Source organism: Neovison vison, chromosome 2 (genome assembly GCF_020171115.1).
Source record: "Neovison vison isolate M4711 chromosome 2, ASM_NN_V1, whole genome shotgun sequence".
In the NCBI taxonomy this organism is placed as follows: Eukaryota; Metazoa; Chordata; class Mammalia; order Carnivora; family Mustelidae; genus Neogale; species Neogale vison.
This window is the reverse complement of record NC_058092.1, coordinates 182,677,719-182,689,854: the sequence shown is the minus strand read 5'-3', so window position 1 is coordinate 182,689,854 and position 12,136 is coordinate 182,677,719. Positions and strand designations below refer to the sequence as shown.

Here is a 12,136-nt window from a genome sequence, read left to right as displayed (position 1 = left end):
CTTCTAAAACCTAATTTTTCATTTTTTCCTTGACACCACTGTAACATCAATATGTTTTACTATTTATGTAAGATATATAAAATCACTGACTTATGTATATATGTTTTTAATATATGTGAAATAACTGGTGCTAACATGTTACCATGCTAACAAATTAAAGTTAAAATGATCCTTACCTGGTTCTGCCATGGATCGAGGTTCTAAAAGAAAAAAAAAAAATTAAAAGATTCTAAGCATTTCTTTTACCGAGAGGCCATATTTTCATCAGAAGCTTCCTACGGAATTTCAGTCTCTTTTATACTCTTGAGTGATTTGATAAGGTTAATCTGTAAGTGTGGAGGTAAAGCACCAATGACCTTGATGGGGACAGGACAGTTGTCACAGAAGGGCAGCAAGAGAGCTGCTAACCAATGTTGCCATGTCTCGGGATACACCTGGATTCCATTTGGACACACAAAGCCTTAGGTGAGGAAAAGTGACTTGAGTTAGGGACTCAGGAACAGCTTGCTTTTACTGGTACCCTTTCAGCTGTACCTGAAACAAAGTTTGTATAGACTGAGACTCATTCTTGGCAAGGGTTCTCACATCCTAATAAAACGTAGACTCTACCTCCTACTCTAAAGTGTCTAGATCTGAGTAATTGATTCACACTCCACTGTACCTGCCTGATAAAGTATTCTGTCTCCAAAGGGTATTTGCATATACAAGATGGAGGAAGAACTCTCTGGCTATAAAGTGTTTTCTTTTTAAAGATTTTATTTATTTATTTGACAGAGAGAGATCACAAGCAGGCAGAGAGAGAGAGAAGGAAGCAGGCTCCCGGCTGAGCAGAGAGCCTGATGCGGGGCTGGATCCCAGGACCCTGTGATCATGACCTGAGCCGAAGGCAGCGGCTTAACCCACTGAGCCACCCAGGCGCCCCTATGAAGTGTTTTCATAGAGAGTCTCAGGGTAGATAACAAAGGAGCAGATTTTTTTTTTAAGATTTTATTTATTTATTTGACAGACAGAGATCACAAGTAGGCAGAGAGGTAGGCACAGAGAGAGAGGGAAGCAGGCTCCCTGTCGAGCAGAGAGCCCAATGCAGGGCTCCATCCCAGGACCCCGAGACCATGACCTGAGCCAAAGGCAAAGACTTCAACCCACTGAGCCACCCAGGTTCCCAGGAGCAGATTCTTTATCTTAAAATTCTCTGACATTCCTGAAAGTGCCTTCATGGTACTGATTACAGAATACAGGTGTTCAATGGCAGGCATTCAGTAAGAGTTGTGGAACTTAGGGGCGCCTGGGTGGCTCAGTGGGTTAAGCCGCTGCCTTCGGCTCAGGTCATGATCTCGGGGTCCTGGGATCGAGTCTTGCATCAGGTTCTCTGCTCAGCAGGGAGCCTGCTTCCCTCTCTCTCTTCTCTCTGCCTGCCTTTCTGCCTCCTTGTGATGTCTGCCTGTCAAATAAATAAATAAATAAAATCTTAAAAAAAAAAAAAAGAGTTGTGGAACTTAGAACCTTCCACACTGCTAGAACTGCTCAAGTTTTTTTCTTCTCAAGTTTAAATGGTATTCAGATTATGTTATTGCTGCTGCTACTGTTAAAACCTGATAGCAGCTTGACTCATATATCAGTGATAAGCAGAGACAAATTAACAACAACAACAAAAAAAATTACAATGTATTTTATGACCGAAATAGGTCAAGGTGAAAGCAATACATAATAAGAAAAAGAAGAATTGACCACTTGAATGTATAAATAATTCTTACAGTAAAAAAGAAAAAATCTTCAGTATGAAAATGAGCAAAGGATGTGAACAGGTAATTTAGAGATAAGGAAATACAAAGACCCAATAAATATGAAAAAAATTCCACCCCCCCATTTGCTTAGTGCAGTACAGATTAAAACAAGCATTCCAATTTTGGACCTATAAAATTAGTGAAAATTTAAAAAATCTTTCATATCCTTTATTAGTGAAGGTATGAGTAAAGGGCATTCCCATGCATTGGTGATTGTAATAAAATATAATTAGAACAACATGTATCATCCCCTCATTTGGGATAGTCCTGTTTTATTCCTGGGATCTCTGTGTAATTATTAATGGCAATCTCTTTCACTCCCAAAGTCCCAAAATGTCCCAAATTAGATGATCAGTTATGTGATTATCCTCAATTTAGTTCAAACTTTTGGGCTGGCATTTTGGCAATATATATTGAAAGCCTAAAAATGGGTGAATTTATAGTAGCAATCCTAGCACTCTTTTTTTTTTTTTTTTTTAGAATTTATTTGTAAGTAATCCCTACACTCAATGTGGGGCTCCAATCCACAACCTTGAGATCAAGAGTCATATACTCTACTGACTGAGCCTCCCAGGCACCTCTGATACTCTTTATCCTGTAGATATTCACAAATTATTTTTCTTTTATATGCATTGAAGCAATTTACAGAAGTAAGAATCTGTGAACAATTGAAATATTCAATAATAGGAGATTAAATAAACATAAAGTTGATTGTATTGATTTGTTTTTCAAGTATATTTATTAACACAAAAAGATGTTCATGACCTGCTGAGTAAAAAAATCAATTTACAAAAAAGTGTTAGATTTATTTTTATATTTGAAAAACATACATGGAGAAATTTTTGGAGACTAGACAACACAGTATTATTAGGCTTTAGTTTGGAGCATTATGAATAATGCTTTTTAAAATTTTTAATTTTTAAATTCTTTTAATTATATTTTTACTTGATTGTTAAAAGTTATAGAAATAAATGAATACAATATATTTATAAAAAATATCAGAAAAATAACCTTAAAGCATCAACTTACTTTTCTGTAAAATTCTGAAATCTGGAGAATCTTCTATCAAGGTCCCTTCTCTATACCACTCAACTTTAGGAGATGGAGCTCCTTTTACTCTGCATTCAAAGACCACCAGCTGACCTTCAGAGGCTGATAAATTCTGTAACATCTGTAATGAGAAGAATATTGTTAGAACCTAGAAGTATACATTTTTGGAATTTAGTTCCAGTGCCAAATTTTAGAAAAAGATAGTATCATCTTCATATTTGGATTCTCTCCAAATCTTCTACATCTCCAGCAGTTTCGATTCTGTGGATTATTTTTGAAGATAGAATCATCTGAGCCCATATGAAGCTTTTCCCTCATGATCGTCTTCTTTTTCTTCTCTGTTGCAGTGCCAGACAACTTTATTAAATACTAGGTGACACATTGGAAGTTTTGGAAAAATGCTGGCTTTTGGTAAAGTACTTCTGTTCTTAAATGCCCAAGTAGAGTTTAGTTTCCAGAAACAATAACAATTTAAGAAATCTGTGAAAGGATCTACGAGGCATCGTCAACAGAGTAATGTTATTTCTCCACACAAGACCGTCACTGTTCGTGAGGTGGAATATCCCTGTATCTCAAGTAACTGACTCCATTTTCCTGGCTTTGTCTTATTAACAAATATTCCTGGAAATTGACTTTTGTTTTGTTTTCTTGTTTTCTTTATGAGTTTTTAAAAGTATAGCTTCAATGATCTCTTGAGGGGTATAAACAATGACAATCTCTATAAAATCATAGTCACAAATAGAGTCTGATGTCATGGTACAATATGTTGTAATTTTGTTAAAGTATCACTAAATGTTTTAGTGCATATCCATGAAAAAAGTTTACAAAACCACTTCGCTTTTGTTTGTTTGTTTCTTGAAAGTGCAGAGCCCAGCGTGGGGCTTGAACTCTTGATCCTGAGATCAAGATCTGTGATGAGATCAAGAGTGGGACACTTAACTCACTGAGCGACCCAGATGCCCCTACAAAACCACTTTGAACTGTATCATATCAATATATTCTATAATAGAATCTACCAGAGAATGGCACTCACAGTTTCCATTCACAACCAGTCTTTCACTCATGATTTGTGAGCTTAAAGGCACACATTCTGGGGCACCTGGGTGGCTCAGTTGGTTAAGCGTCTGCCTTAGGCTCAGTTCATGATCCCAGCAGGGAGCCTGGTTCCTCCCCACTGCTTGTGCCCTTCACCTCTCTCTCTTTCTCTCTAATAAATAAAAAATCTTTTTAAAAAAGTCACACATTCTTTTGTGTAGTTGGTACTTTATTTGACTTGAGAAAGAGAGGGAAAGAGAGATAAAGGGTAGGGGAGGGGGGAGAGGGGGAATAGAGGGAGAGAGAATTTCTCAAGCTGACTCCAAGCTAAGTATGGAACCTGAGGCAGGGTTTGAACCCAGAACCGTGAGATCACAACCTGAGCCTAAGCCAAGAGTCCAATGCTTAACCTGCTGAGCAGCCCAGGTGCCTCTTATACTTCATTTGATTATGAAATTCTTCTTTGGTATGTGTGTGGGCACATTACTGTTTTTTTCATATTATTGTTTTTAATGTTGGAGCAAACATTATAAACATGGAAATATTATGATTAACTTCCTCTACAAGCTCTATTAGTAACAAATGCTGCAAGGCTTTCTATTATTACTATTTGGAGATCTGCATTAAGGAAATATTGGCTTCTGCATCAGAGAAAGGGAAAGCTGATATTTAGCTACTTTTTTGCTTTTGTCATTCACGTTTTATAAATATTCTGTGATTATTTATAGATATATAAATGATAGTATTATAGTATGTTCATGGCATGGCCCCATCATATTTATGACATTTGTCTAAGAAATATAGGGGTGGGAATAACCACAGAGCCTTAGTTAGCTATGCATAGTAGATGACTTTTACCTCGGAGGTATGTAAGTTGATATTGGGAAAGCCAGGGGGCGCTGTAGTTCAACATTAGTGTTCAGTTCTTTTGCACTCTCAAATTTGTTTGCTGAAGTAATTCAAGATGAGATTTGTACCGAGGGGTCTCTGAATTAATAAGGAACTATTTGATAAACAAAAACAATAACAACCCCCTCTCCAAAAATACCTTCTTATTCTTTATCTACCCCAAAGAATAACTTCTAGTGACAAGAAAGGAATGTTCTTAGTAAGCAGGGAACATCAAGGAGTCTTGGGTACTCCTGGCAAGCTGGTGGATATGCCCTCCACCTTGACATCTGATCAAATTCTGTGTAACATGGCAGCTTTGAGGCTGAGTGAAAATTTTAATGGCAGTCAGACATCTCCCTGGGATTCATATGAGATAGAGTTTCATTCCTTGAGGCAAACAAATTAGAAAAACAGACCAAGGGGGAAAAAGTGGTGGTGGGGGAAGAAGGGATTGAATAAATTAAATATGGCATCCTTTTTAAGTGGATATAAGAAGAATGAGATCACTCTATATGTTCTGACATGGCTTGCAGTTCAGATACATCAGCCAATTCTCAATCTGCAGAGGTTACACCAAAAGAATATACTTGAGAATATGTTGCTCACAGTTGAGACCAACATTAATTGGTTGTAATTGCTCACTTGACATTGAAGGTCAAGACCTGTGTTCTATTTGAGAGTCCAGCCAAGATACCTCAGATACTACATTAATATGCCTGCTAAGTGTCTGTGATATGAGATGCAAACTCATTCTATTTGATACATCATCAATACTCAGTAGGAGAGGTGCCAAGGGTCATCTTACAAGCCACGCAAAAAAAGTTTTTGAAAGTCACAGTTTGAAGGACGATGATAGTTGTTATTGCTGAAGACTGCTTTTCTACAAAAGTCTCATGAGAAGGAACAAACTCACACCAGGGTCCAAACCAATCACACCATTTGAACATAGTGCAGATGGTGCAATATTCAACAGGCGAGTAGGTCTTAGGGTGTTAATGGCGCAATGTCACCAGACCTGATCAGAATCATTTTGACTCCACTGAAAATGAATAAGATAAATGAAATATTCCCCAGCTAACAAAGATTTAATTAGTCTAAACTAGGAATTATGGATTTGGACTAAAGTTCTTAAACTGAGGGTTTACAACCTCCTGAGGTAAACAGTATCCAAAGGGCAAATCTGTCTTATGTGTCATCACCACTGATCACCTGGAAAGACATTCTTTGTAGGGTGATTTGACAGCACAAAGCCTTCAGAAGCATTTCTTCCATAACCATTTGATATACTTTTTTTTTTCTCTATTCCTCCTAAAGATACTCTGAAGCCAAAAAACAATGAAAGCAATAATTCTTTATTTAGTTGAAATGGAAGTTATTCACCACTGGATCAATATTACTATGTGCCAGGCTCTGTGCCAGGTGCTTTAAATGTGAGCTGAAAGGAGTTAGTTTGTGCTTAGATTTATACCCAAAAATATAATATAGGGATAACCTTGAGAAAGGACATCTTCCTTATTGGTTAAAAGATAACAGCTATAAGGTTCATACTGTTATTCTATTCTTTTTTTTTTTTTTTAAAGATTTTATTTATTATTTGACAGAGAGAGACAATAAGAGAGGGAACACAGGCAGGGGGAGTGGGAGAGGGAGAAGCAGGCTTCTTGTCAAACAGGGAGCCCAATGCAGAACTTGATCCCAGGACTCTGGGATCATGACCTGAGCCAAAGGCAGATGCTTAACTGACTGAGCTACCCAGATGCTACCCCGACTTTTTTTTTTTTTTTTAAAGAGTTGGTTGGGAGGATACAGGTGGGAGGGAGAGGAAATCTAAAGCAGGCACCACACCCAGTGCGAGCCCCACACAGGGTCCAATCTCACAACCTTGAGATCATGACCTGAGCCAAAATCAAGAGTTGGATGCCTAGCTGACTGAGCCACCCAGGTACCCCAGTTTATTCCTTTTTTAATCCAGTTGATATTTGTGTACCTTGGGAGAGAGAGGCTGCAAGTGAATGTGTATAGTGCTTTAGGCTGGAGTTGGTTCAAAGGAGTTTGGATAAAGAAGTGTTTGATGAAAGACCTTTTTATCCCCTTGGTGGGTGCAGACGCCCAGAGCAACAGTTGAGCCAGAAACTTTCTGGCATTGTTGGGCTGGGGAGGGTTGGGAGGGAGGCATGTAATCTTTAGAAATCTGGATCCGGCCACCGGCCCAGTTATTTCAGGGTTTTCCTGCTTCTGCTATTATATAATGAGGTGCTCTTCAAATTCTCACTTCCCCTGCCCCCTTGCACTCTTCAAATTACTGCTGAAGCAGCTGGAGCCAGGGCGGCTGGAGCCTTGAAAGCTGGCCAGGGCAGCTGCTGCCGGACTGGGAGCCGCAGGAGCAGTAAGATTCTAATCTAATTTGATCATCTACCTCCCTTCGCACTCAAGAAGTGTGAGCTCTGTTTTCTCCCCCATAAATAGAGGTGAGAGTGCTTTTGATACTGTATAGAAGATGGAGGATAGTCTATTTCCATAAAATATTTTTTAAAAATATAGGCATCACCTAGAAGTAGAGCAGTGAACCAGATATGGTAGTCTCTCAAGCTACCACTGTTTTGCTGGGCAGCCCTCCTTTTCATTTCAACCTTCTTTAAAAAGAAGATAATGCTAATACTTCCCTATCACCAAAGGAGGCACAAGGAGTTAAATAAAACTCCGCTCTCTAATTTTTGCTTTAGGAAAATAGCTTCTTGCCATTACTGGCAAAGAAATGCTTTGTTGGGCAGTATAGAAAATCAATCATAGGCGTTGGAATGCCAGAAGTCCCTAAAGAAGTAAATACAGCAGGAATAACCCAAACAAACGTATGATCAGCTCTCATGGCCCATGCCATGTGATTACCATCATCGGTGGCCCTGACTCAGAAATTTCCTGACACTGGCAGTGACTATGACCTCAATTCTGCCCTCACTGGTGGAAACAAACGCAAGCACACCATTGCTGATAAGTCTGCCTGGAATCTGAGCCACAGCCTATCCTATCCCTGTGCCCTACCTCTGAGCAATCCTGAGCCCATTTATGGAGGCAAAAGCACATCTCCTGAGGGCTGAGAAAGCCTATTCAGAGTTTGGGTCTTTGTATCAAGGACTGTTTTCCTAGTGTTTTTGGAGATTTATCTAACAAACGCCATACACGGATGGTCCCCGACTTTATAAGGTTCAACTTACAATTTTTTCAAATTTACGATGATGCCTAAGGGATACACATTCAGCAGAAACTGCGAAAGATTTTGAATTTTTTATCTTTTCCTGGCCTAGCGATATGCAGTGTGCTCCTCTCTTGTGATGACAGATAGGAGGGCTGAGTGGCAGCCTTCCGTCAGCCATGCCGTCACGAAGGAAAACAACCGATACCCTGACAACCATTCTGTAAGCATCCAACCTGTCTGTTTTTCACTTTCAGTACAGTATTCAACAAATTCTACAAGATATGCAACATTTTACGATAGAATAGGCTTTCTATTAGATGGTTTTGCCCAGTTGCAGGCTGATGTAAGTGTTCCGAGCATGTTTAAAGTAGGCTAGGCAAAGCTAGGTGTACTCAATGCATTTGGACCTATGATATTCTCAAGTTTTACTAGGTTTACTGGGATGTAACTAATGACTAATTTATTTTCCCATTTTTATTTGTCAATGCAAATATGAATCTGCCCATGAGAGTATCTAATTGCAAGGAGGTATCAGAGTCACCACACGAAAGCCACTACGCCTGTTCATTTAACCAGCCCATGAAAATTAAATGTAAAGAAGTGCTAAAGTCCTATTGGATTTATTGGAATAATATGGCTTTGGACCCATTGTTTCCTTCATGGACTTCCATTTAGATATTGGAGATAGCCTTCAAGGTGCTTGTGTGTGTGCAAACAGCTTCATTAGTGTGCTAATTGTCGTTCCAAAGGTATGTACCCGGTGATTCAGATGTGGGGAAGACAGAACACCTGAGAAGATTTGAAAGTGAGCAGGAGACAAGGATGCCTGTCTGGTGCCTGGCTGGGCAGGTGGTGGTGAGGAAGAGGAGAGAGGACACTTCAGCTGGTACTGGGTATAAATTATTTATTCTGTGATTTAGTTGCTTTTGAAGAGTTAGCACTGTCTCTAGGGTGTGACAAAAGGGCATGAAAAATTAAAACGTCCCGATTTGGGGTGCCTGGATGGCTCAGTCAGTTAACTGTCTGCCTTTGGCTCAGTTCTTGATCTCAGGGTCCTGGGATTGGGCCTGTGTTGGGCTCCCTGCTCAGTGGAGAGTCTGCATCTCCCTCTTCTCCTGCCCCTCTCCCCTCTTCGTGTTCTCTTGCTCTCTCTCAAATAAATAAATAAAATCTTTTTTTAAAGTCCAGATTCTGTGGCACATAAGCTCTGTTTTAAGGCTAGGTGACTTAGTATTAAAATAAGAGATAATTAGAGGTAGCTCTGTTGGCTGTATTACACACATGTACATGCCCATATGTTTGCATGTGTGCGCGTGCACACACACACACACACACAAATCTATACAAAGGTCTACTTATAACTCTTCTTCAAAATCTTGTATTCTCTAAGTCATAGATATGTTGCTTTCCTACTTCAAATCTTTGAAAATAGTAAGGCTGAAATTCCAAAAGCAGATTACAAGAAATGAACCTGATACATGGAGAGGCATCTTGCTTCACATAAGAATGTCTGCCCAACTGATACAGATACGGATAAACGTCACTCTAGACTCTGCTTGACTTTGGAAAACCATCTGAGATGAGGTGATACAATAGAACTTTCCTAAAACTGGTGTTTCCGTGGAAGTTGTGCATTTAGCTCTTTCTTCGGGGTTCATACTCTGGACAATATGCCATTTTTGCCATTTTGCTCTAAACCATGATTTCTCAGCCTCAGAACAATTGATAATTTGGACTGGATGATTCTTTATTGTGGGAGGTGTAGAAGCTGCTTTTAGGCCACAGGCTTGAGCAATGGTTGAAGGGCCTACCTAGCTGAATGCAAAGAGGCTCATTAAACCATAGTTCCTAACCGACCAATGGGCTCCTTACTACCTGGCATACTTCCTAAGATTACCAAAAAAGGGAAAATCCCATATATCTCCATACACCCTCACTCCACCCTATAACTATAGCTCCTTACCACTGTCTCGTAGACAGTCTCTTCTTTGCTGTCCTGCCCGCAGCTCCCTTGCAGGATAGTCAACTTCCATCCATGGTTAACTTCCATCTCCTTTGTTCAGCCTTGGCGGAATTTTTTTTTACCACACACACCCACTGACCCCCACCCGATCAGGACACCCCCAAAGAGGCTGTCATTGTGTACATCACAGGATGATTAGCAGCATCTCTGGATGCCGACAGCACGATCTCCTGGTGCTGACCACCAACAATATCTACAAACATTGCAAACGTCTCCTGTGGGGCAAAGTTAACTCTGATTGAGAACCGCTGCTCTAAACTAAAGCATACTTCTGACAGGACAAAATCTCTTTGGGCCTCCCTTTGGCATTCATAAACACAATACGCTGTAAATCCAGGTATGGATTTCATCCATGTAGTCTTCATAACACCAAAAAAAAAAAGTGCCTCAATTTTCACCTTTAAATTTATTGTCTCGGGCAACACATAAACAAAGCATGTTATATAAAGGTAGGAATAATAGACTGGGAATTGGGAGAACTTTTTTCTAGTCCCGATTCTGCCACTAACTCGCTTTCTGACCTTGGGTAAACTGCCTCAAGTCCCTGGCTCTCCCTTGTGTTTTCATTTGTAAATGAAGTGCTTGAGTAAATTTTCCAGTTCTGAATACAAAGATTGTGAGACTCAGAATTTGATGCCATCACAATAGTTGATACTATTAGAAGAAAGTTCTTTGTCCTAGAGTGTTCCTTTATGTTAAGCCTCCTAAGATCATTTAACTCCATCGCTTTAAACACTAGAGACATGTGCCTGCAACTGGATTCTCCTGAAAGTTCAGAGAAACCTTTGGAGTAGGGAGTGGCTAGAAACTTATCACCTGACCCTTAGGTGTGGCTACTTCATTTAGCAGCAATAAGTCGGCCATATAGAGATCAATGTGGTGAGTGGTGGAAGACATTCCTCTCATTATGCAAACCAGTATTAAAAATCTGGGACTTGAAATGACCTGGTAACAACTACCAAAACCCCCCAAACCCTAAATAGTAATTATTAAAGACCAAAATCCTGAGCTAAGTCAGTAAATCTTGGATCCTACAATTTTGTGGGGGTACTGTGCTTTGTTTAAAGCCATGACAGAAAGAAGGAATATTTTGATTACCTTTGTAAACACAGGAGCTGCAATGATAGGTTTTCCATCCAATCCTTGCAGATAGTTGGTAGGGCTCTGACACTATTAGAAGGGAACCAACAATAGATTCATTGTCACCATGGTTACTACCTAGATGATAGATAAAACAAGTCTATAGCATTTTGTACATGCAATTATTCTAAAACCAAAAGACTGACCTTTCTAAGTCTATGAACCACAGACTTCAAATTTGATACTGAATTGATTGTATTTCTTTCTAGGCCATGGTGGTTATAAATAAGTGCTGTCTATCCCCACAGCCTCAACATACAGCGAGAGCTCTACGGGTTATAATAAACCCTAAACCCCTGAGGAAGTTCCATAAAACCTGAGTCTCTACATACCACAGCTTGAAAACTACTGGGTTAGAACTAAAATGTGACCCCTCTACATTATTAAATGGATTAAATAAGAAACTCTGTTTGAACTTTTTTTAAGTTGCAGATTAATGTGTTTACTCATACATAAATAAATATATCAATAACATATTACAAATGCACTTAGATTAGTATGACTTCATATTTTAAAAATATTATATATATTCATATACATGCACAGAAAATGCCTAGAACTATCTGCTAGCAACTATTAACAAAAGGTACCTCTGAGGAGTTGGGGCATGGGAGTCATATCTTGACTAAGGTTTTTACTGAATATACTTCTATATCTTTTGAATGTTTTTACAATATGCATGCATTATAATCATCATCATTATCATAATCATCATCATTAACTTGAAGGATGAGAGCATTAAATGCTTTCTAAAAAAATCATTTCCTGGTTGTTGTATCTTAGAAAGTAGAATTATTTGCAGCTCCATGAAACTGAGTTTCATGATATAGTGTCCTGCCTGGGCCAGTGTGAGAGCTGGCAGCTCTTTGTATACCTAACCAATGCCCTTCATTAAACTGGAATATCAAGACTACTTAGTAAAGAGTTTCTTTTCCCGTGAAATCTGCCTATGAAGCTAGAGAATATGTTCCCACAACAATAAGAAACACCATTATCATGATCGTGGAAGTGTGTTGCCCA

General features: G+C 39.2%; 1 protein-coding gene across 1 annotated transcript in view; it reads right to left on the bottom strand.

The window, feature by feature from the left end:
* The window catches only part of MYPN (myopalladin), an 85,792-nt gene that overhangs the window by 39,988 nt on the left and 33,668 nt on the right, over positions 1 to 12,136 (bottom strand). Inside the window, exons 5-7 of the mRNA XM_044236564.1 lie at positions 11,075 to 11,146; positions 2,814 to 2,955; positions 177 to 200 (exon numbers count right to left, since the gene is read on the bottom strand). Coding sequence (XP_044092499.1) covers positions 177 to 200; positions 2,814 to 2,955; positions 11,075 to 11,146 — 238 coding nt within the window. The remainder of the gene's footprint in view (positions 1 to 176; positions 201 to 2,813; positions 2,956 to 11,074; positions 11,147 to 12,136) is intronic.